Source organism: Gouania willdenowi, unplaced genomic scaffold, assembly GCF_900634775.1.
Source record: "Gouania willdenowi unplaced genomic scaffold, fGouWil2.1 scaffold_354_arrow_ctg1, whole genome shotgun sequence".
In the NCBI taxonomy this organism is placed as follows: domain Eukaryota; kingdom Metazoa; phylum Chordata; class Actinopteri; order Blenniiformes; family Gobiesocidae; genus Gouania; species Gouania willdenowi.
In genome coordinates this window covers 119,087-144,367 of record NW_021145116.1, presented here as the reverse complement: position 1 = coordinate 144,367, position 25,281 = coordinate 119,087, and the positions used below count along the sequence as shown (strand labels likewise).

The window sequence follows — 25,281 nt, the reverse complement described above, 5'->3', positions numbered from 1 at the left end:
TCAAAATGTGCTTCACCTGTGAAAAAGGATTTATTATATATATATATATATATATATATATATATATATATATATATATATATATATATATATATACACAAAACTGAAAGGGGCATAACCACTTTATATTTTCAAAATGTGCTTCACCTGTGAAAAAGGATTTATTATATATATATATATTCATTTCACACCACGTAACATGAAACAAGGGGGTTTTGTTTGCATATTTCATATCTTAGGTGGAGAAATACTTGTGATCAACTCGTACAAACGGAATGCAAAGGCATCACGGGGTCACGTGACCGACGCAGAGCTGAGTATGCAGAGGAAGAGGAAGGCTAGGCTAGTCCGATGCTAACCAGCTAGCTGTAGCTACTAATCCTGGGGCTGAAACCGCTCACTTTCTTCGGCCGTTTTCGATTTATCGCACGAATCAGACACACTGACAGTTATGGAGGACGCACAACACGCATCGTTTGAATCATATCTTCTCGTCAGCATAAATTTAGATGTCAATGTCATAGTTTGTAGCTAGGGTTGTCCAGTTAGCACAGCTAGCTGTGGAGCTAACTCAGGACCAAGGCCATAGCGAGGAAACGGGAGGCCGTCAAAGGGTGACTAAATGCATTTCTTCTATTTTAACTTTTACTATTGGGAGAAACTGTTATTGATCACTGTTTATTCTCTATTTACTATAGTGTGTGTATCATTAACACTTCCGTAAACACAGGCTCTTCCTCTAAATGTGTATTAGGGTCTGTTTATTAGGCGTTTATTTTATTAAGTGTCTAATAAGTATTTCATATTTAATAGGTAAATACTGTTTATAATGATATGACTACTAAGCAGTGCTGCTGATTTTATTCAAAATTTCTGATTTCCAGATTTTAAAATGAACGTTTTTAAATCCAACATTTAAGGACATGATTGTTGTTTGGTTATAATATGTTTAAATCTTTCTATTGTTTGAGTTATGACAGTGTAATATTATATTATGTCAGTCCATCACTGGTTATAGTCTGAGGCTTTTTGGCCATGAAAATATTCTAATGGTGGTACCAGCACAGAATTTGGTTGTTCCGATATCAGCCAGAAAACGAATATCAGATTTTATCGGACTGCATCTAAAATCACAGATATATTGTAAGCTCTCCGATAAATGTTCGGCTCCAGCACATCTATCTATAGGTGTCTGTGGTTCACATTCCAACACAGTAACATCACATGATCAAGGCTTTTCTAACATTCCACACTACAAAGTAATTCATGTATGATATGATTCGTGCTGATATCGTATCGATATCATATCAGAAGTGAAAGAGTTGCATCAGGACATCCCTAACTACAACATAGGGTGTAAATCACAATATTGGAGGAAACAAGCTGCTAGTTTTACATGTATTTTATTTTTCTTATGGTTTTATTCTTAATGCTGAGTGTGTCGTACACACAGGGCGCAAAAGTTCTCATACATTTCCATGGCAACTTAAGCACGGGAGATTTGGGAATATCCAAAAATGTAAATTTTTAATACAAATAACTGGAAATCTGAAAAAAAATATTCATTCCAAATATAAATATTAGCAACTATTCCAAATAATATATTAAAAATAATTTAATGTAGGGTCACAAAATATTGTGAATTCTCATAACCCTCTAACCCTAACCCTGAAAAAATAAAATAAAGTATTATTTTGAAAGTGATCAGTAGATGCTTTCCTTATGAAATATACAGTAACTCATAGCGACATCAAAGCAATCACCTCTGAGGAAGACTGACAGTTGGCAGTCGTAACATGTCATGAGGTCAAATTTTCTGAAAAAAGTCTGAACAAATGAAACCTCAACATATTTCAAAAAAGACTAAATTAACTTGTTAGAATTACAAAATTGAATGTTGGCCTTAAACAGGAAAATATTTTTATCACCATCTAAAATATTATTCTGGATTTACTGGTACTTTTCCGCCCCTTTATAACCTGTGTGAGAGAGAAAATGAAGCTATTTTAACAAATGATCTTTGTCTAAAGTATAAAACACTTTTAATTCCTTCCAATAGGCTTTTGTTTGGAGGAGGAAAGTTCTCACCCTGAGATGAGTATGTCTTCATCAGGCTGCTGCCACCTTCCTGGCTTATTATGCCATTATTCTGGAAACACGCAATCCGATGCCTCTAAGGATTCAGAGGAGTCTGACTCCAACACGCAGGCTCAGTATATCGCCAAGGTAACGGAAAAAGATGGCCGCCCGCTCTCCACTGTGGTCAAAGCAGTCAGCCTGCAGAGGTAAACGAGTGAGGAACTCATACTTTGTTTACAAATGTCCTTATTAGTAGATCTATGTCTAACAATGATCACATGATTTAAAGATGGAGGAACACAGGCTCTAAAACTGTAAAGTAGTCACATTTTAATAGTTAATAAAACAGATGCATAATAATGTGTTTTGTTAGACATTATAGGGCTCGAGACTGCGACTAAATTGGTTGCATATGCAACTATTTTTTCAGTGTGTGCGAGTGAACATTTCATCTGGTTGCATCTGTGCGAGTGTATAGGATGACCTTATTTTGAAAATCCAAAAGAAGGAAACTTCCTGTTGAGTCTTCCTCCTGTGAATCAGGGGGCGTGTACTGAGCTCACTGAGCATAGTGACAGAGTACATGTGGGGCACATACACGATTCCACACCAAAGAGGAGGAGCTCATCAGAACCATCATGGAGGGACCAGAACTGATGGACTATGATGCCAGGACAGATGTTCAGCTGTGGTTCTACCAGAGCAGGGGTCTGCAACCTGTGGTTTTGGGGCCTAATGTGGCCGTTTGACTGTTATACAATGGCTCCCTATAGCTTTAAAAAACTATTGAAATAAATATTTGTTAACCTTAATAAATGACATTGTTCAATGACTCAGCACCTTCCTTCTTTACCTTTTTATAGACTTTCATATACATTAACTATAAAAATCTACTTTATAAACATTGTGTTCATGTAAACTGAGATGTGTAAGATTTTGAAGATGAAGATACTGTTTTATTTATTGATGTTATTTATTTTATTTTAAACTGATTTTAAGTTTCCATTTACATGATCAATATAAATCAAACATTATTCTATATAATTCTAACTGTATATAATGTAATCCACTGTATTGTCTTCATAGAGAAGGTATTTATGGATCCAGGAGGACTTTAATCCAGGTGAGATGAGGTTCAATGGTTCCTTGTAGAGTAAAGGTTACAGACCCCTGACCAGGGGAAGAGGGTTAGGAGACCCCACTATCAGAGCTGGACCCTCTCAATTTAATTCATGGTGAAACAATGCAGATGATAAGTTGGTTATGTTACTGTTAACTTCATTCAAGTATATAATATATATTTAATAGTTAACTATTCATCAGCATGCACGGCTTGAGAAAAAAAAAAAGTGTGACCAACTGAGGAAGTTAGTCTAGAGCTCTGCATGTAGATCTACTCATAAGGACATTTGTAAAAACTGTGGAGGATCCTTTAATGTTTCCATCTCTGTTAACACTTCACCTTGTGTCTGATCAGCGATGTGGGAATGTGTCGTATTTGCCACGAGGGAGCAGGAGGAGAGACGCTGCTGTCGCCCTGCGACTGCACTGGAACGCTGGGGAAGGTGCACAAGAGCTGCCTGGAGAAGTGGTTATCATCATCCAACACCAGCTACTGTGAACTGTGTCACACAGAGTTCACCATTGAAAGGCGACCACAGCCACTCACACAGGTTAGAGCTTTTGTTTCTGATCCAATTTTAATCATTTCTAACAGATGTTTACTTCACATCTGTCAGCATTACAAAACAACAATAAACATGGAAAATACAGCTACTTTATGCCGCCTCAGCACACTGAAACTTTTCTTTGTCAAATCAATCATTACATCATTTCCAGAACCTTCCAAAATAAAAGCATTAACAGAAAATACTGTAAGACTCAACTAAGGTTCACTTAACTTAAATAAATCCATTAACTCATATTTCCAATAACTAGCTTTATCCTTAAATAATCTTTTCATTAACATTTAGTAAATAATAAACAACAAATCAAATATCTGCTAAAAAATGTGTTGAGGTTATTTTTCAGGATTTATTTTATTTAATTTTCTTATGTTTAAAGTAAAAATGTTGTTGGTTAATAATAAATGGGTCACTTTTTCTCATCCCTACTGTTGATGATTATTGTTCTCTGATTAAATGGTAAATGGACATGATTTATATAGAGCTTTATCACCATGGAAACAGTCTCAAAGCTTTACATATCAGCTCATTCACCCAATCACTGACATGCAAGGCACTAGTCGACCACTGGGAGCAACTTAGGGTTCAGTGTCTTGCCCAAGGACACTTCGACACATAGTCAGGTACTGGGATCGAACCCCCAACCTCTCGATCAGAAGACGACCCTCTACCACCTGAGCCACAGTCGCCCACATTGATTAATGTATCACTTAATCAAACCTTTATTAATATTCCTCACTACAAAATAAGTCATTAAAGTATGTATGATATTGTTTGGGATCAATATAGGTATCGGCCAATTCTCAAAGCGGCAATATCGGTATCATATCGAAAGTATGGCAACACCCCTAGTGTACAGTATGAGTTTAAGAAAAAATCAATTCAGAATATCGTGATATTTCACAGCACGATTATCGTATTGTAAAAAATGTCCATTTTTGTCATTTTTTGACAGAAGAACCATTTATTTAATGTCGCTAACATATCATAGCACGTAAACCTCCAGTCACTAGGTGTCAGTGAACGCACCATCAGACCTTAATAAACTACCTCACTATGTATTTTAGCTTTTTTTAAGAATCTAAATCTGTTGTAGAAACAAAAGTTCAGCTTTTTTGAAAAATACAATTTAATGGTTTGATAAATATTCTAATTTTTTTTTGAGTTACAGTTTCTTACCATTTACTTGTTCTCAGAAGTTTAATAAAATGAAATTCATTGTTTTTCATACCATTTTGTACTTGTAAAGGTGAATTAATTAATTAATGATATCACATGTTTTGTATCGTAACATGTGAATGGCGGCGTATCGTACAGCCCTAGTGTGCAGCACATATTTACCTCTGGAGGAAAATATCATTTGGTTCTTTTTGTTCTGTTTTAGGTGTTTTTGGATATTATCTCAATGACTTTATTAATTAATACTGGTTATGTGTCAGGCTCTCATTCACATAACGTATTATTTTCAGTTGATTTCAGCTCATTCATCCCTAGATAGTAGTTTATAAAGTGTCCCCCCCCCCCCCCCAAACCTCTTTAATCTTTACTGGTGTTGGTGCTCAGTGGCTGAAGGACCCCGGCCCTCGCAGTGAGAAGCGCACCCTGCTGTGCGACATGGCGTGTTTCCTTCTCATCACACCACTGGCTGCTATATCAGGCTGGCTGTGTCTGAGGGGGGCCCAGGACCACCTGCAGCTGAAGAGCCGCCTGGAGGCCGTGGGGCTGATCGCCCTGACCATCGCCCTCTTCACCATCTACATCCTCTGGACTCTGGTAAACACCAGCTTAGCTAACGTCTTATTGTTGGATGATTTAGAGAAATATATTGATAATAAATAAATCAATTATCATAGTTGTGTTCTCGTACAACAAAATGGAAGAGACGTTCACGTTGGTACAAAAAAGGCAAACTGATCACAAGCAGGAAAATGAAAAACAAACTCAGGTGAAAAAAGTTTAAAAAACTTTTTTCAAAAATAACAAAATTCTCAAGAAACGAGTTGATTGTGAAATATTTAGATTTAGCTGCAGCAGACAACAGATAAAGGTGTAGGTAGATCAATAAATCAAAGATCAATAACTCACTAATGTAGAAGGTTGAAGTTACCGCTGAAATGTTTGTTTAGATCTCCACTGTAAACTAATGAAAACATGACTGGCCACAGTCAGCTATATATTATAAATGTATATATTATAAATGTATACATTATAAATGTATATATTATAAATGTATATATTATAAATGTATATATTATAAATGTATATATTATAAATGTATATATTATAAATGTATATATTATAAATGTATATATTATAAACGTATATATTATAAACGTATATATTATAAATGTATATATTATAAATGTATATATTATAAACGCAGCAGTGAGGTGAACCCTGCATGTGTAATTGAACCATAGACAGTAGAAATGATGCACTGAACTATAGCAGCGTTCTAATGAACAGACTCTACACAGTTATTCTACACGTTTAGTAACACACGTCAAACTTGGAAACACATCAAAGTTAACATCTCACAGTGTGATGGACTCTGGGTGTTTGGATCCGACCAAAGTCAGGGTCTCAAGGCCGTTCTGTCAGATGTACCTGTGTAGGGGAGATGTTTATTTTGTAAAACATCCAAATCCAGCACAGATGTAATGTCTGGCAGAGTGAAGTGATATCACAGTCTAGCCAATCACTGTCTTTGTCTAGTGAAGAAATACAAGAAATCTATGATCCGTCTACAGGACTCCACATCCCATAATGCAATGCAAAAAACTTTTACTACATTGATATAAGAGAGAGTTCATAGTGGATGAAAACAAACTTTTGAGTGGTGATTTTAACCTTTTCAATGTATTGATCTGAGTCCTACACTGTCTTAAAATAAAATGTCAATTATTACAAGTTTCTGACATCGTTGCTCCTTTTATTTTTTATTTATTTTTATTGTTGCAGGTGTCTTTTCGGTACCACTGTCAGTTGTACTCGGAGTGGAGGAGGACCAATCAGAAAGTACGTCTGCTCATGCCCGACATGAAAGGAGCGCACACCACCCAGCGCTCGTTGCCAATCAAGTCCACCAAGAAAATGACTGATGAGACCATCGTATGAACGCCGCGTCACGAAGAGGAGTATTTAAAAAGAAAAGATTAATAAATGCCTCTCTAAAAATGAAATTAATCATGTTAATGACCCTTTGCACTGGAAAAGGACCACGGGGGGGGGGGGGGGGGGGGGGGGGGGGGGCTAATGTGTCGTTTTATTCAAGCACTTGTAAATGCGATTGTTTGGGAAGAACTCAGTCTGGAGTCATGGACGAGGAAATACTGAGTTTGTGGCCAGACAGCGCCGTGCACGGACGTGAAGAAGGAAGAGGACGCGTGTGCGTTGGACGTTGGACGTTGGACGTTGGACGTTGGACTAACCAGCCCCGACTTTGACTTTGTCAGTGACACAAACTTAAGGAATATTAAGACACAAGCTAATGTAGCAGGATATAGCTGATTTAGCATGCTACTACAGTATAATATCAAACATATTCACTACCTATAATTCCCCCAATGATCCCTCACAATGTATTTAGCTTTAATTGAACAACTTTAACCTTTGATGGAGGATTTTAAAGGATCCTCCACTGTTACAATAATTTAAAACCTTCTAAATGTTCCTATTAGTAGATTTATGTTGAACAAAACAGTTTTTCACCAGATTCATTTTATTACCTTTTATTAATGGGACTACTTTACAGTTCTAGAGCCTGTGTTCCTCCATCTTGAAATCATGTGATTGATGATGTCATACGGCCCCACTGTAAACATCCCATTGTTTTCCAAGTAATGTCAATGGAACTTGTTTACGGACAAATAATCAATAACCACATGTAACGACGGTTCCAACTGAGGTTTGGTAGTAAACAATGAAGCAACATCACATCTCACTCTCACTTTAAAGCAGCCTCTTCTTCCCCACCCTGACTCCCTCTTCCCTGTTCCCTTCCCCCTCAAAAAATAATAAAAGCAGGGAAGAGCTCTCCTAAGGGACCTTTACTCTCCCTTAAACAGTGTGTTGACACGCTCTGGTGGCTGAAGTTAGAGTAAATTGTGGACTTCAACGGTCCGATTTACTCTTAACTTCAGCCACCAGAGTGTCAGCACACTGTTCCAAAGGTCCCTTAGGAGAGCTCTTCTTCTCTGCATCATTGTTTCCTACCAAACCTCAGAGTTGGAACTGTCGCCACCTTGTGGTCATGGATTATTTTTTGGGTCACAACTGTTTTTATCCTTTCTATTAACAAAAGGTTTACATTGACATTTTGAACTTTTCCAGGTTTTTTAGCGTAACCGAAAGCAGCACAAGTTGGTATTTTCCATGTTTTAAAGGTAATTAAATGAATATGGTGCATAATAATGTGTTTTGTTAGACATAGATCTTTTAATAAGGACAGTTAGAAGGTTTTAAGCTATTGTAAAAACAGTGGAGGATCCTTTAACAGGACAACATTATTGACAGTGTGTGAATAATAATGCTATGGTTTGTTTAGTCAGAGGAAAGTTAACGTCACTCATGTTAAAAGCCTCCTTTATTTTCAGGCTTAAGTTGTTTTTTCTGTTTGTTTTTGGAAGTTTAAAAAAAGCTACTTATCTCTGGTAGTGAGTGGCATGTGCTGCTGAGGCGTCACATGTTTGTTGAATATTATTGTCAAACTGCCCACTGTCGCTGTCATTTCTAGGCCACGCCCACTTCCTGCCTCTTAAACTGCAGCAAAGTCAAGTATTAAGACATTGCACTAAGAAAGTAATCAAAGTATTTCTAATGTAATTGGAAGAACATTGAAACAAGCAGAACTGCTCAACTTGTAAATGCACCATTTTTTTTCTGGTCTCACATTGTAGATGAGACCAGATTTAAGTCATGATCACTTTGTGTAACAGGCTTTGACTCATTCGAGCACAACATTTCCTGGAGCAGAGCTGACTGATGCTTTTTAAAGGTGCAAAAGAAAAAGAAGTGTTTGGAAGTCGATGTCTGCAGCGTATTGCTTAACAAAAGTATTTTGTGCTATTGTAGTTTTCCTGCTGCATCCCTGGAAAGTTGGTTATTGTGCAATAAAACATGAGGGAATCCAGGCTGTGATTTCATCATGTGTTTTATTGAAGCTGCTCCATCACATCCCTGACAGACATTAGTGCAGTAATAGTTCTAACCTCTCCTGTGGGGGTGCGACACCCGCACTTTCATAAAGACAAAATTCATCCCTCTCACTTTTTACAGAGGGATTCATCGTATTGATCCAGTTAGATTGATTGAATGGTGATCAGCCAATCACAGCCAGACATTTGACGAAGGTAAGAGTTTTAACAGTGATGAGTAAAGTAAGTAAAAATGTGGCAAAAAATAGGAAACAGGTGGTATGTGATGCTTAAATCAGCAAAATGTGGTAAACGATGGTGAAAAGGGCAAAAATGTGGAACAAAAAGAGGAATTGGGTTGTTTTGTGTTTTATTTCACAATTCACTGTAAGATTTTCACTTTCTGCTGATCTCAGGTAAATAAACTACTATAGAAAGAATACTTAGTGTTTGAGTCAGATTAATGTTTATAAAGATTAATACTGAGCAGAGTTTAGTTCTGTTAATGTTAATAATTATAAACTGTAGGGTTGGATACAATAACTATGTAACAAAATTATTTTATGACAATTTATTTATTTTGAGGTTGATAATTTTTAACTGTATAAGAATCACAGAACAATAGCAGGTCGCATTGAGCTCCTCCCCAAACTGACTGTAATCAGGCTTACATCAGCTATTTTCATGAACCACTATATTCTTCACCACAGAGTTATTAATACAGCTCTGATATCAAAATAATTATTATTATTTCATTCTAAGTAACTTTAAAGTAACGCATTAGTTTTTGGTGGAAGTAATTAAAATAGTAACTGAGTTACTTTGTGAAGGAAATAACTAGTTTTTACAGTAACTAGTACAACACTGTTTATATTACAGTGTTAAATATTATGCAATGCACAGTTTATTTAGTCCACACACACACACACACACACACACAGTATTACAGTACTAAATATTAAACTTACTACGGGCACTGCACTAATACAATGAATTATGACGTCAGAAATAACGTGTTAACAGTCATTATGAGCTCACCGGTACCGGTAGCCTGTTGGTTCGAGTCCTTTCTCTCTGCGTGTGCGTGTTGTGTCGGTTGGTCACAGTCAGACCTTCATCGATCACTGATTGATTGATTGATTGATTGATTGATTGATTGATTGATTGATTGATTGATTGATCACCTGTTCAGACCGCAGAGAATCGCGCGCGCGCACGGAGCGGCACACGCACCTACCATCACGCGCACAGAGGAGTCGGTTTGTGAAGAACTTCAGTTCCAGATGTTGATGTTGTCTAAATGTGGACAAAACTAAGATAACTGGGTTTATTTCACTATTAACACCTAATAATAATAATAATAATAATAATAATAATAATAATAATGTTAATTAATCACACTCCTTTGGACCAGTGGTGTCAAACTCAAGGTCCGGGGGCCAAATCCGTCCCTTTACTTAGTGACAATATAGCGAGACTATGACTAATTAATGTGAACGAAAAATATATTGCTATTCAATCAATTTATGGTAAATTAATCTTTAAAAATGCATAAACTGTTACACTTTATATTTAGTTGATTAACATTAAACTATACCTGAAATTTATGGGGTGCCAAGTGTAAAAATTTAGTATAAAAGTTTTAGCGAACACATTTTCATTATTCATCTCACTTTTCTCATATTTAGCACATTTTCCTACATTTAACCACATATATAGAGGTGAAAAAAAGGCATTAAATCTAAATATTTAAATCTAAATCTAGATGGTATATGTTATATCTAAATGTTAAATTTATATCTAAATTTCAAATCTAAATGATGTTATATTTAAATGTTAAATCTAAGTCTAAATGTTAAATCTTATATATAAATGTTAAATCTAAATGTTAAATCTAAATGTTAAATCTAAATGTTAAATCTAAATCTAAATGTTGAATTTAAATGTTTCACACATATGCTAATTGACCCCGCCCCTTGCAATCTCAACCAATACACAAGCAGAGACACAAAAAACCACTTGGGTCTTGGGTTCGAGCCCACCATGGCCCACCCTTTTTCATACATTTAGATTTAAAATTTTGATATAGATTTAACATTTAGATATAACATATACCATTTAGAATTCGATTGAAATATTTAGATTTAAGGCTTTTTTTTACCTCTATATATGTGGTTAAATGTGTTAAATGTGCTAAATATGAGAAAAGTGAGATAAATAATGAAAATGTATTCGCTAAAAATTTTATACTAAATTTTTACACTTGGCACCTCATAGAAATAGTCCTGTTGACAAAATTATGACTAAAATTAATTTGCATTTTAGTCAAACAATATATATATATATATATATATATATTGTTTTTTGTTTTGTTTTTTTGTTACATGTTTAAAAAATAAAAACAAATTATTTAACACATTTTATCTGATAGTGACTAATGTTTTACAAAACCAAAGTCTTTCTTTCCACAAAATATAAAATATTCAAACACATATAATATAAACAAAAAAGAAGTAAAAAATAAAATAAAATAAACACAAAATGTTGAAGAATATATAAAGGAACCAAAATACACAACTCCACATCCAATCACTTTGTTCTTTATCAAAAACAAAAATGTTTTACATTAAATGAAAAACTGATACTGATATTGATCAGGCCTCCATCATGTGGTAATAAAGTGTCAATGAGGACATGGAAAGGCTGAAGGTATCTGGCCAGGGTTAAACCATCATGACTAACTGTGTCTGTCCACAGAATACCATCTAAAAATTACTGCTTTTTTCTGGATCGATGGCGTGTTTGTGTTGATGACGCAACAACTCAGTTTTAGACCAGATGAACATCAGCATTAATAGATGGAGATGATGGAGATGATGGAGATGATGGAGATGATGGATGTGCTACAGGTTTCCCTCTGGCCGTCTGTGGGAGGGGCTACGCTGATGTCCACTCAGCGCTTTGTTTCTGAAACTATACCGTATAATTCTGTTTGTAAACATTCTTCCTCAAACCTGAAGTTTTATTTTGCTCTTATTTATTTTATTTTAAAAATTCTTTATTTTTCTGTATTTTGCTCAAACAATCACACACATTTTACAAAAGGTGGCATACACAATTTTAAATAATTAGACCAAAAAAATACAAAAAATAACCCCGTTTATTAGAGGCAAAGCTACTGTTTTACTGTAGCTTCAGCCTATTTATGAAAGCAAAAGCAAAATCAATAAATAATGAAATAAAAGTTACAGTTAAATAAGGTTATGGTTAGATTAAAAAGTTATTAAAAATGTTCATGCATCCGAGCTGGTGAATTAAGAGCATGGGTATAAAATACGTGTGTGTGTGTGTGTGTGTGTGTGTGTGTGTGTGTGTGTGTGTGTGTGTGTGTGTGGAGAAGAGACATGGATTATTAATTAATTAACACATTTTATTTAATTAAATGTTAATTTTAATTATTTTTTCTGCCTATGTCTGGATTAGTTATAGTTTAGTCACCAAAAAATGATTAGTTTCAAATCTTTTAGCACCGACATCAGCAACTGGCAACTAAACTCGAGGGCTGCAAAGTAAATGAACAAAAATGACTCCAATAATACACAAAATGATTTTAAAGTACATAAAACAACAACAAAAACACACAAAGTTACTCCAAAAACTATAAAAACAACTATTGATACAAAAACAACAGAGAAGTATGAAAACATGACAATAAAAATACAGAAAATAACTAATACATGCATAACAACACTAGTGCCAATGAAAGAATGGCACTCTTGTTGCCTAGCAACATGATGACGATGTTGTCAGCGTGGTCCCTCAGCCAGTGCTCCACTTCTCATAGGTTAGGTGCTTAGTGATGTCATAGAGCAGAGCCCCCACCACCCTCCGTAGTACCTGTGGTCACAGCTTTAACCCTACAACATATTACATTATACAGTAGTTTATGTGCTTTATACAATGAAAGCTTCAATATGTTGGTTTTAGATCAAAATCATAGTTTATGCAAAATTCAAGCAGCAGTTTTCAGTCTTGACGCAGAGAAAGCTTTCGACTCCGTAAGCTGGTGCTTTCTGTACGAAGTCCTTGAAAGATTTGGGTTTTATAAGAATTTTATAAAAACAATAGAATCACTGTAAACGCAGGATCAACAGCCCGTATTAAATGAATAGCCATCTATCAAATATGATTTAGTTAGAACAGGGTTCTCCTGTTTGCTTTCTATATAGAGCCCCTCACTAAACTGATCAAATAAAATGAGCAAAAATATGGCAAGAAAAAATGATGAAAATAGGTTAAAATATGGTGAGTTTGGTGTAGTTGCAGAAAAAAGGTAAAAATAAGCAAAAATGGACTTAAATTGTTCAGAAAATATTCTTAGTTTGTTGAAGGCATCTGGTGACCCCCTCCCAGTGTCTCGCGACCCTAAATGGGGTCCTGACCCTAAGGTTGAGAACCCCTGTTATCTAGCTATAAAGCAAGGGAGGGAGGGAGGGACCTGCAGAGAACATAGCTTCCACACGGGGGCGCTCTCACCTACATACCAACACAGCCTCAGGAAACACTTTAAGGTCAATGTATTATTTTTTATTTAGACTTAATTATGTTTAACAATTAACACAAATGTATTTTTAAAAACATATTTAAAATAAATATAATTTAGTACATTTAAATTACATTTTAATTTAATTTCAACAGAAAACTACATTTAAATTTAATTCAAATTAAAATTACAATATTACTGAAATTAAATATATTTTAATTAAAGGAATTCAAAAGTTTTTAATGAAATGGAAAATAGTTTCAGTCATCGTCTTTTGACCAGAAAATTAATAATAATTTTTTTTTTAAAAAGTAGTTTTAGTCAAAATTTAGTCATCAGGACTATTTCAGTTAGAGTCTAGTTTTAGTCAAAACTATATATATTCAACTACCATTTATGGTTTTTTTAAATGCATAAACTCTAATCTTGTATATCTTATATTTTAGTCAGTATATCTGTAACAGATTTAGTCATCTTAAAAAGTAATTTAATTTACTACAACTATTCTGATTATTGGATTTCATCCCATGTGACAAAATTGTAGTTTCGTTTTTAATAGTTGATGAAAATATGAATATATTTGATATAGTTTTTGTTAACATGTTTTTTTAATTAGTCAGTCTAGTTATTGTCACTTTAAAAAATATTGTCGACGAAAACTATGACGAAAATCAACTTTGTTTCAATGAAATCATTTTTTTAATGATTTTTGTCAAATATTTGTTTGCATTAATACTATTTTATTCTTTAATTGAATCTTTGTAATTTTTGATTGAATAATTTATTTTTCTTTTAATCAGGCAGTGACAGTTGAGCCCGCCCACCTCCTCCTATCTCTGCTCCTATTGGTCGAGCCTGGAAACACGTGTTTCCTTGTCCAGTCCAGACCAAGATGGCGGCCTCCATGTGTCGGTGTTTCGAGGTGAGACGTTCATTCATTTCCTTCATTGTTTATCTTTGTGTAACTAAGAAGCCTTTGTTCACAGTGGGACACTGTAAATAAACCTGTTAATGTTCATTTTTATCTTTATATTCTACATATTATGAACGCGTCAAACTGTCGGGTTTATTGATGATCAATGACGGAGGCCACAGTTGTTGCATCAGACGTTTAACATATTGATCATCATTTATATTAGTTTGTCTGTTGTTTTTTCTTGATATGGATACAGTTGGATATATGATGTTAGAGGCTTTGAGTGAATCACATGTTATACAACATACAGTGAAGCTGTTACATCTCATTTATTATGTTATATTATATTATAATTCTGATTCTTATGGTTGGTAGGAGGTGAAGAAATAATACCAGATCATCTTAAGCATGTTTAATATATTTTTGTGAGTTTAACACATTTAACAGCAGCTGAAAATATCCTCAACCAGTTAGAAAAATCAACGTTAGGAAAGTGTAAAGAAAGCATCCAGTGGTCAACATCTGCTAGTGACGTCATAGGAAGGAGAACATGTGCACTGAGAACGTTAATAATAACAACGACTCTGTTTTGTAAAAATCCATTAATTATAGGGATGTTTTTCACTTCCAATCAGAGATGTACGTTGTCATGAGTCTGATGATACGATACATGATTTGCATGTCACAATACAATATATTCCGATATTAAACAATATGATATAGATCACAATATTAGTCATTACAAAAATAAACCTTTACAAGTTACAAGAACAAAAAGGTATGATATACAATTTATTTCATTTTTTTCACACTTCTAATAACAAGTAAATGGTACTTAACTGTCATTCAAGCACCAATATCAAAACAAGTGGTATGTTTATCAAAGTGTCAAATTACATTTTTCCCAAAAATGTAACTTTTGCTTCTACAACAGATTCTTATTCTGTTAAGTTCCTAAATTATTTAAAAAGTAACCACATCCATCTATAAAAGTGTCCAGTATGTTTTATGACCATAAAGTGTAATTAACTTCCAGCTAAAAGTCATTGAGGAGTGAGGTAGTTAAACAAGTAGAGCTGGGTATCATGGACAATTTCCTAAATTGATTTGATTTGGATTAATAAGGTTTTGAATCAATTAATCACAATTCGATTTCTATTCATTATTGATCTTTAAAATTTTTTGGGATATGGATAAAATGGTTTCAAACTTCTGACTTATTAAGTTGGAGCAGCTTACCACAATGCACTCTCACGTTGAGCAGACACAGTACTTGACTTTGCTAACGCCAGATTTTGGTGTGACACATACTTATGTTAGCCCAATTAAATATTTTTTTTGTTTGAAAACACGAGTTAAAAAATCGATTTAAACATTTTTTTGGATTGATACAAAAATTGCACGGTGAAATATCACGATATATCACTGAATCAATGGTTTCTGACACCGTTATAATAGTGATCAGTGGAGTATTCATCTGCATGGAGTAGTACAGTAGTTTTGTTACATCAAAGGACATAAACGTCTTCCAATAGGCTGATTGATACTGTCCTATTGTTACAGCTGATTGGTAGAAATGCTGTCGTCCTCTGCTCACGACCTTTGGCCCCCGCCCTGTGCAGAGCACATGGTTACAGGCTGCACAGGAGCCCCACTGCAGCCACGCAGGTACTCACTGTTAATAATACTCACACACTGCCGTAGGTTTAGCTTTGAGCAAATTATTTTTGCTGCACCTTTGCATGGTTTTTATTTACATTTTATCTGTGGAAACTCATTTTGTCTCATTCATCAGGTGCGATACTCCTCAGGACGTAAAGGTTTTCTGGGAGAGTTTGTGGATAACCTTCGTCAGGAGTTCAGTAAGAATCAGGAAATGAAAGAAAACATCAAGAAGTTCAGAGAAGAAGCCAAACGACTAGAAGAGTCAGACGCTCTACAGCAGGCCAGGAAGAAATATGTAAAAGATGATTATTCTAGTGATTATTTAGTCATTTTTCTATCAAAAATGAATTTATTTTCAGCAAACATGACGTGACTGTAATTTTTCCCTCTCATTAGAAATCCATCGAGGCGGAGACGATGAAAACCTCCGAGGTTTTAATGAAGACATTTGGCTCTTTAACGGACACTGTGAAGGAGGTAAAGTATCACGTTGACATTATGTGTCTCACTGGTGGAAATCTGGACGTTTGTGGACTTTTGGTTTTCAGGGTCTCGAGGAAGTGACTCGCACTGACATCGGGAAGAAGATCAAGGAAGGTGTGGGCGGAGCCGCAAAGTCGGCCATGCACTCAGCAGAGTCTATCTCTAAAGGAGGAGAAAAACTGGGCCAGACCAGCGCGTTCAGAGCGTTCTCACAGGTCAGAGGAAAACATTTACTACGTGTTTACGACTCATTTAGAAACTAAATCAGACGCTTTCAGGATGTTATGATTTAAAAACAGACATTTTGTCTTCTTCTTCTTTGAAATAATATTTAAGGTTTCATTTAACTATTTTCAGGAAATTTACTTTGATTTCCTGACATGTTTCCACTGCCAACTGTCAGCCTTCCTCAGAGGCGTCATCTGATGTGTCCTTATGAGTTCTTTCTGGGTGTGGCCAACTTGAGTTTTCTCAGGCTAGCCACGCCCCCTGTTGCCCAATGGTCTCTGGAGAAGAGAGTGAAAATGTTCTCTGACAGAACTCTCAAGTTCCTCTGAGGAAGACTGACAGTTGGAAATCGAAACATGGCAGGAGATCAAAGCAAATTTCAAAATAAATTTCCTGAAAAAGTAGTGTGAATAAATGAACCCTTGACATATTGAGACTGAATAGAACTGGATTTGTTTCTTAATCTATGATAATGAACCTGTTATTCAGGGGGTGGAGTCAGTGAAGAAGGAGATGGATGCTGGTGATGCTGGTCCCTACAAAGCCCCGCCTCAGCTGAGGAAGAGGAGCGACTTCTCCTCCAAAGGAACAGGAAGTGACAGTCGAGTGTTTGAGGCTAACGAGTGAGTCACTGACAGTAATGGAAGTTTCTCATTTAATATGCACAATGTATTTAACCTTTTATATGTTTAACTCACAACAGACAACTGGCGGTCCGGGGGCCACATACAATCCTCTGCCTGAATTTGTGCGGCCCTAAAAAGTTAATGCACAAATTGGCTCTAAAAATACACAAAATGAAAGAAAACTGTACTATATTACAACAAGAATACATAAAAACAGAAATGACAACAAAAACACATACACACACAAATATACAGATTCAGAGAAAAACATACAAAATGACAGCAAAAACACAAAATTACATAAACCTACAGATTAAGAAAAATATATAAAATGAGAGTAATAACAATTACAACTAAATGACAACAAAAATACATAAAATGACTCCAAAAAGCCTTTGTTGTTTCCTGTATTATTGCTGAGATTGGTTATTACTGTAAATGCTGACATGTATGTTAATAACGTCACATTTCTTGTCTCCCTGTGGTGATTATAGTGTTCTAAACTGGGGTACTGTCTTCACTGGGGGGTCAAACTCAGTTATTCCACTTTGATGCCAGGAGTCTACCAATTATTAGTATTTCTAAAAAAAATAAATATTTAGACTAGAATTCCATCCCAGGTCTTGATCCATCTATCCTATTTATCAGTGGATATTCCAAATAATAAAACATGTAATGTTTTGATTATTGCATGTACAAATCACAGTTTTAAACTGTTTAATGTGTGTAACAATGATTTTATTGTGTTTTTGTTGTGCAGCGAGGTGAAGAACATAGTTCTGCACAAAGATTCAAAATGGTTCCAACAGTGGAAAGAATTCAAAGACAACAACTTAGTTTTTAACAGTAAGGAAACCTCTCAGTAATAACATGTAATAGACTTTAAAAAGCAGCAGATTTATAATAATAATAAACATTTGGATGATGGTAGATACTTAAATAATGTTTGTTTGCTTCAGGATTCTTTGAGATGAAGATGAAATATGATGAAAGTGAGAACGTCCTCATCAGAGCCTCCAGAGCCATGACTGATCGAGTTACCCATGTTTTAGGTAACATTCATAACACCCTAACCCTAACATAACGCCCTAACCAGTGACGTGCTGTGACCACTAGGGTTGGGTAGGCACGTTGTAAATGGAGACCACCAATGATAATTCCATATGTTTCTGCTGGCAAGTGTTAATCTAACAAAATCAACATCATAAACACCATTAAAGAAACATAAACATTATTTAATATAGCCTCCATACTCTCCAACAACATATATCTCATCACAGCAGCACATCTGTTGTTTGTGTTGGAAACACAGAAACATGGAGAAAATGACAACAACAACAACTCAGAACATCCTCAGTGAGGAACATCCACAAAGTCAATCCTTCCTTTCACTGTAAAAAGCTGCCTTTGGACGTAAATGGTTTTCATCTTAGGGAACTGACTGCACATGTGCAAACACACAAACCACGCTATGGGAACGGAGGCAGAGCAGCAATGTGGTTTTGGGATAGGGTGTAAGTAAGTAAGTTTTATTTACAAAGTGCTTTTTACAGATAAAATCACAAAGTGCTGTACAGAGTTGTGGTAAAAGTGCAACACAATAGAATAATAAAACAAGAGTGCATAAATATCATAAGAACAGCAACATTAAAGGACGACTAAAAATTAAAATCCAGTAACTAAAAGTTTTACTGTAAAGTAAAGTCTTCAACAGTTTTTAAAAGTAACCACACAGTTGAGCTCCCTGAGAGACTGGTGCAGGTTAATCCAGAGTCTGGAACACCAGGTCTCCTCTGGTTTACATTTAGTTTTTGGGGTCTTTAGGAGACCCTGGTCTGAAGACTGAAGGCATCGCCCTGATGAGTAGGGGCACAACAAGTCCGAGATATATTTAGGGGCCTGACCATGTAATGCTTGGAACGTGAGAACTAATATTTTATATTCTATGTGAAACTTCACTAGAAGCCAGTGCAGAGTAGCTAGAATGGTGGTGATGTGGGATGTTCTAGAAGCACCAGTTAAAAGTCTGACAGCAGCGTCTGAACGATCTGGAGTCTGTTTAGGGTCGACTTATTAAAACATGTAAAAACAGAATTACAGTAGTCAATACAAGATGATATAAATGTGTGTATGACCAGTTCCAGATCTGATTTTGATAATAGATGTCTGACTTTAGAGATATTTCTCAGGTGGTAAAAACAGTTTTTAGTCAATTGACGACAATGTCCCTCCAAAGACATGGACTGATCAATAACAACCCCAAGGTTTCTGAGGCTGGTTTTAACAGATGAGCCCAGATCACCAAGAGAGTTTTTAATTAGAGGATGTTTTTATCACATGATCAAAGTTTATGTTTTATTAGAATTTATCTGGAGATCATTTGATGACAACCAGTTTTTGATACAGGATATACAGTCTAAGATCTCTGATAAAAAGTCAAACGCTGAGTCATTAAAGGAGCAGAACAACTGGATATCATCAGCATAAAAATGATTAGATATATTTTTAAAACCATGGATCAACGACCAAGAGACATCAGATACAATAAAAACTAAACAGGAACCAGAACAGAGCCCTGGGCTACTCCACATGACAGGTTGGACATATTAGACATTACATCATTAATAGTAACATTAAAGGTTCTTCTATTAATATAAGAGGTAAACCATTGGAGAACAGCACCAGAAAACCATCTCAGATGTAAGTGGATCAACCAGTATACTATGATCTACTGTATCAAAGGCAGCATCAGATCAAGTAAAACTAAAACTATGTAACGACCAGAGTCAGTGACATCATCACGTCACTAGAAACTTTCAGAAGATCAGTTTCAGTGGATTGATCTAAAACCAGATTAATATTTATCATAAATATTTATCATAAATATCATGCTGTTCCATGTATGATTTTAGACATGAAGAGAAGCTTAGATATGGGTCAGTAGTTTATAGGCTCCTCTGATCCAGATTGGGTTTTTTTAAGAATGAGGTTTATTATCACATGTTTAAAAAAGCTAGAGACAGATAAAAGTGAGAGGTTTATCAGTTTTACCACCTAAGAGACTGTGCAGCGTCTCTGCCGTACCAGGAAATAGCTTTTAGTAATTTAGGCTATGAAACGCACAAAATGCTGACACTTCAAACTTATAGGTACTGTAGGATATTGGAAATGGAAAAATAAATAATTAATAATTATAATTAAAACTAATAATCAAAATATCAATTCACCCTTGGGTAGGCACTGCCTACCTTACCTACCCTGACTGCACGTCACTGACCCTAACGTAACGTAACGTAACGTAACGTAACGTAACGTAACGTAACGTAACGTAACAGTTTGATGTTCCACCATTTATAAGAATAATTTTTAACACGTTTCCCTCCTTAAACATTGAGTTTTTCTTCTTCTGCTGATATTTTTATTTCCAGGAGGTTTTTTCTCCAAGACAGAAATGTCTGAGGTTTTGACTGAGATCGTGAAGAAAGATCCTCACTTTGACAAACACTTGTTTCTCAAAAAGTGTGAGAAGGACATCATTCCCAACATACTGGAGGTAAACACACACACACACACTTACTGACAGGACAGGTTCACTTCTTTCTGGGCGTGGCTAGCCTGAGAGAACTCTCAAGTTGGCCACGCCCAGAAAGAACACATAAAGAAACATCAAAGCGATCAGCAGACGCCTCTGAGGAAGACTGACAGTTGGCAGTGGAAACATGTCAGGAGATCAAAGTGAACTACCTGAAAAAAGTAGTCTGAATAAAGAAACTTTAACATATTAATGTTATATTTTCCTAATGGGAGCAGGTGACCAAGATAATAATAAACCTGTAAAATATCATTTTTAAAAATTACAAATTATTTTTAGAAATTAGTCGTACTATGATTGTGTATAAATTTTTTTCTATTTAAATATGTAATTTTGCCCTGATCAGGGCTGTTATTTTATGAAGGTGTGTTATGCTGAATGTGGTTAATAATACATTATAAACTCTACAGGCCATAATCCGTGGAGAGTTGGACGTATTAAAAGACTGGTGCTATGAAGCGGTAAGTAGGGCATTAAATCTACTAATCTGTTCATCCAGATCATAGCTGGCCTTCAGCACCAGTCTGGAACACATTTAAATAAACACTATCACTCATAGAATGTCAATAAATATATTTATGCTGTTTCACAGTTTAGAAATACACAAAACACACACATTTACTTCACAAACACAATGACTACAAAAATACCCAAATGATAAAAACTATATACAATAAGATTATTAAAATACTCAAATGAGTCTTTAAAAACATACCAAATTACAGAGAAATAGATAAATGATAATTAAAATATAGACCAACACAACACACAGAAAATTTGAAATTTATATACTAAACAAAAATATCTTAAAAATACACAAAAGCTCTTTGTTCTTTCCTGTATTAATGCTCAGACTTAGTTTTATTTAAAAAAATGAATCTAATTCATTAGAGACCTTGTATCATTTATTAATAACAGTTAATGTTCGAACAACCAGGCTTTAGTTTTTAGTTAGTTAGTGTTTTTACAAAAATTAACGCCTGTGAAATTCAGCAACAACTTCTCTGGTTCTCCTGTTTGTTGTGTTGTGCTCTGTGCATCAGTATTATGGGTTCTACCAGGAACTAATGCAATGTCAAAGGTTCCAAAAAAAGTGTTTCACTGAGTTATTTTATTTTGTGTGTGAGTGATTTTTCTGTAATGTGATAAAGTTCCAGCAATAGTTAATAATCTTTATTAATGAAATTAATCTAAATGCTAACATGAATGTTGATAACGTGGTTGTGTCTCTAACCTTGATAATATAGTATTTGCTCATTCCTGACTTATAGGAACTTTTTAACCCTAATAAATGCAACAAAGAATATTAATAATGTTGGGCTGTGTGTGTTTTAATGTTTTAATGTTGGTTCACAGACGTACAGTCAACTGGCTCATCCCATCCAACAGGCCCGAACTCTGGGACTCCTCTTCCAGTCCAAAATCCTCGACATAGATAACATCGACGTAACAGATTTCTTTCATTTTCTTCATTCTTGAAGCTGTTATTAGTCCAAATATTGTTTATCTTTTATTTTATCATTTTACAGTAACTCTGTCTTTAATGCACTGGTTCCCATTGAAGAATAAAACATTTTCACGGCCCTCTATCGCAACAAAATGGGTCAAAAATGTGACCTTTATTAAGAAAGGTCATATTTGTGATTCTTCTTCAAAACTCATAAAAATAACATATAATGTGCAATCACATATTTTAAAACAGTAATGATAAAGTTATTTGAGTGCAAAGAATTTATTATTTTTACATTTTTTTACCATAATCCTTGCTCAATGAACTCCGCCCCCCGCCATGATGTCACGCCCCCAGTTTGGGAACCACTGCTGTAATATGTCGTCTACATTTCTTCTTTGTTTTGTTCATTTTTCAATGTTTTTTGTATTTTAAAGCTTGCGATGGGGAAGATGATGGATCAGGGCCCCGTGCTGATCATCACCTTCCAGGCTCAGGTCGTCATGGTGATCAGAGGACCCAAAGGAGACGTCGTAGATGGAGATCCGGTCAGTCTTCATATAATACTATTATATACTGGTGTTGAGAATAGGATGAGAGTAGTTTATAGTCTGGTTTCATTTAGCAACGGAAACACAATGAATTTATTTAGTCATAAATGTTATTTGTTTGTTTCACAAATAGTAAATCATTCCACATTCTTTACTGTTCACTGGTTACCTCATCTATTACTGAAAAATACTTATTAAACATGATTCATTCTTCATTAAAACAATTCTTTTCATTCACAGGCTGGGTGTGTGTGTGTGTGTGTGTGTGTGTGTGTGTGTGTGTGTGTGTGTGTGTGTGTGTGTGTGTGTGTGTGTGTGTGTGTGTGTGTGTGTGTGTGTGTGTGTGTGTGTGTGTGTGTGTGTGTGTGTGTGTGTGTGTGTGTGTGTGTGTGTGTGTGTGTGTGTGTGTGTGTGTGTACGTGCGGCACTATTTAAGTGTTAAAATCTACAATCAATCCACAAATAATTGATTAATTTCATTTTTAATAAATGTATTTATTTTATTTTATTTATTAATCTATTTATTTATTTATTTATTTGGAGGCTGAAGATAAAAAAACTCACCATCCTTTCTTACTTTTTTCCAGGAGAAAGTGATGAGGATGATGTACGTGTGGGCGTTGTGTCGCGACCAAGAAGAACTGAACCCTGACGCTGCCTGGAGGCTCCTGGACATCTCCGCCTCCAGCACTGAGCAGGTCCTCTGAACACAAGGAAAACAGACTTTTAAAGAACATTAATACCTGCTCACTATTGTTGGATGGCAGAATGAACTCCTTTCATTGGCTCATATTTTCATTAGTTACGGGTGCCTGGAGGAGTCATATTATGTGTTTATGAGAGACTTCACTCATTCTGATGGAGAAACATTCATCTGTTGGTCTTAAATCACCCACACTGTCTGTGTCCAACACTGCTTCATACATGATGATGATGATGCAGCATGTAAATGCTGTGTCAGCAGTTTTAGGATGCATTCATGCACACTGTTTGTGCACTAAGTGTGTGTGCTAGTCTGGTCAGCAACAGTGTTTCCAACTGCAGTGACACCAAATATATTAAGAAATAAAATATCTATAAAAATAATCTCCTTTTAACCCAGTGACCAAAAAAGGAAAATCCAAGATGTCTGATTCTGTTAATAATTGTAAGTAATCCTGTAAAATGATATAAAGTAGCATAAATCCATAACTCATAAATATAATAGGAACATGTAGTAGCTGAAGCTGATGTGAAACAGTTGGTTTTGCTTTTTCTAGAGATTCCTCGTAAGAGTAAATGAAGTGGAAAATATTCTGTACATTACTTTTGCTCAACATGAAGAAATACAAAAGTCATTAACTGTTCACAGGCTTTATCAGTTACATCATTCTTAATATTGCAAGTAACATATTTCAGAAATACATAAAACCTCAAAAACTAAATTAAACTAATCACCAGCAGTAAAAAAATAAATAAAGGAAATAAAGAAACATTTATAATCTGACAAAAACTAAAGAAAACAACAAATTCAGGTATTAAAGTTTGTTTATTGTTCAGCTTTATTTTACATACCGACCTCAATCATTATTTTTGCACTTTAATTCCACATTATGTTTTGTTCCCTGTTCATATTTAATGCAGTCTAATAATTTAATGCTATTTTAATTTCTGCTACATTTTTAGATTTTTGTTGTTTAGTGTTAATGATCTTTATGATCAATGAAGAAAAGCATTTTAGAAGATTAGCATGAAATTAAAAATGTCCTGTTTGTCACGGCCTACCTGTCATACCTCCATTCCCCACCAGGGGACGCGCCCCACACTTTGAGAAGCACTGGTCTACGCCCACGAGCCTCAGCCAATGTGGATAAAAAGACTGTGTGTAGTAGATGGTCATAATGTTTTGGCTGATGAGTGTGTGTTCATGGTTGTTTTACATCTTAGTGTTTAAGTTAAAAAATAAGTTTGTCAAACATGTTTTTCACAACTTTGTTGCATTTGTTTAGTTTTACATTTTTATCATTTTTCACTAAAGAATCGTTGAATCCTATTATTGTCGTTCAGACTAAACGTCTTTAAGTCCCACGTGTCCATCATGTGAAGGAGATCAACCTGTATGAGATGGTTTATTACAGTAAAAGTCTTTATTTTTCACCCTCACACCGGTTTGTAAAACACTACCAAACAAACATTAGTTTAAAAATGGATGATTTTAGCACCAAATTGTTGTCCATTTTATAATAAACAAATCTATCTACTTATAATAGAGGTGAAATACATTTTTAAAGTAACCCTGTTTGTCATGCGTAATGCAGATCTTAACCAATTTAGACCTTTCAAAGTTCT

The 25,281-nt window shown here is 35.1% G+C and overlaps 2 protein-coding genes across 2 annotated transcripts; both read left to right on the top strand.

The window, feature by feature from the left end:
- Positions 1–301: 301 nt before the first annotated feature.
- On the top strand, positions 302–6,998 carry LOC114459829 (E3 ubiquitin-protein ligase MARCH2-like). The gene is made up of 5 exons (XM_028441981.1): positions 302–614; positions 2,060–2,285; positions 3,557–3,752; positions 5,328–5,537; positions 6,726–6,998. The coding sequence occupies exons 2-5, from the start codon at positions 2,095–2,097 to the stop codon at positions 6,879–6,881; spliced, it is 753 nt and encodes a 250-aa protein (XP_028297782.1). The 5' UTR covers positions 302–614; positions 2,060–2,094; the 3' UTR covers positions 6,882–6,998.
- Positions 6,999–14,309: 7,311 nt separating this feature from the next.
- Positions 14,310–24,985, top strand: LOC114459824 (mitochondrial import inner membrane translocase subunit TIM44-like). The gene is made up of 13 exons (XM_028441973.1): positions 14,310–14,364; positions 15,922–16,026; positions 16,154–16,318; positions 16,420–16,500; positions 16,572–16,721; positions 17,224–17,357; positions 18,121–18,206; positions 18,320–18,412; positions 20,789–20,913; positions 21,363–21,413; positions 22,309–22,398; positions 22,840–22,950; positions 23,541–24,985. Exons 1-13 carry the CDS (start codon positions 14,335–14,337, stop codon positions 23,658–23,660), a joined length of 1,341 nt encoding a protein of 446 aa, XP_028297774.1. The 5' UTR covers positions 14,310–14,334; the 3' UTR covers positions 23,661–24,985.
- Positions 24,986–25,281: the final 296 nt, after the last annotated feature.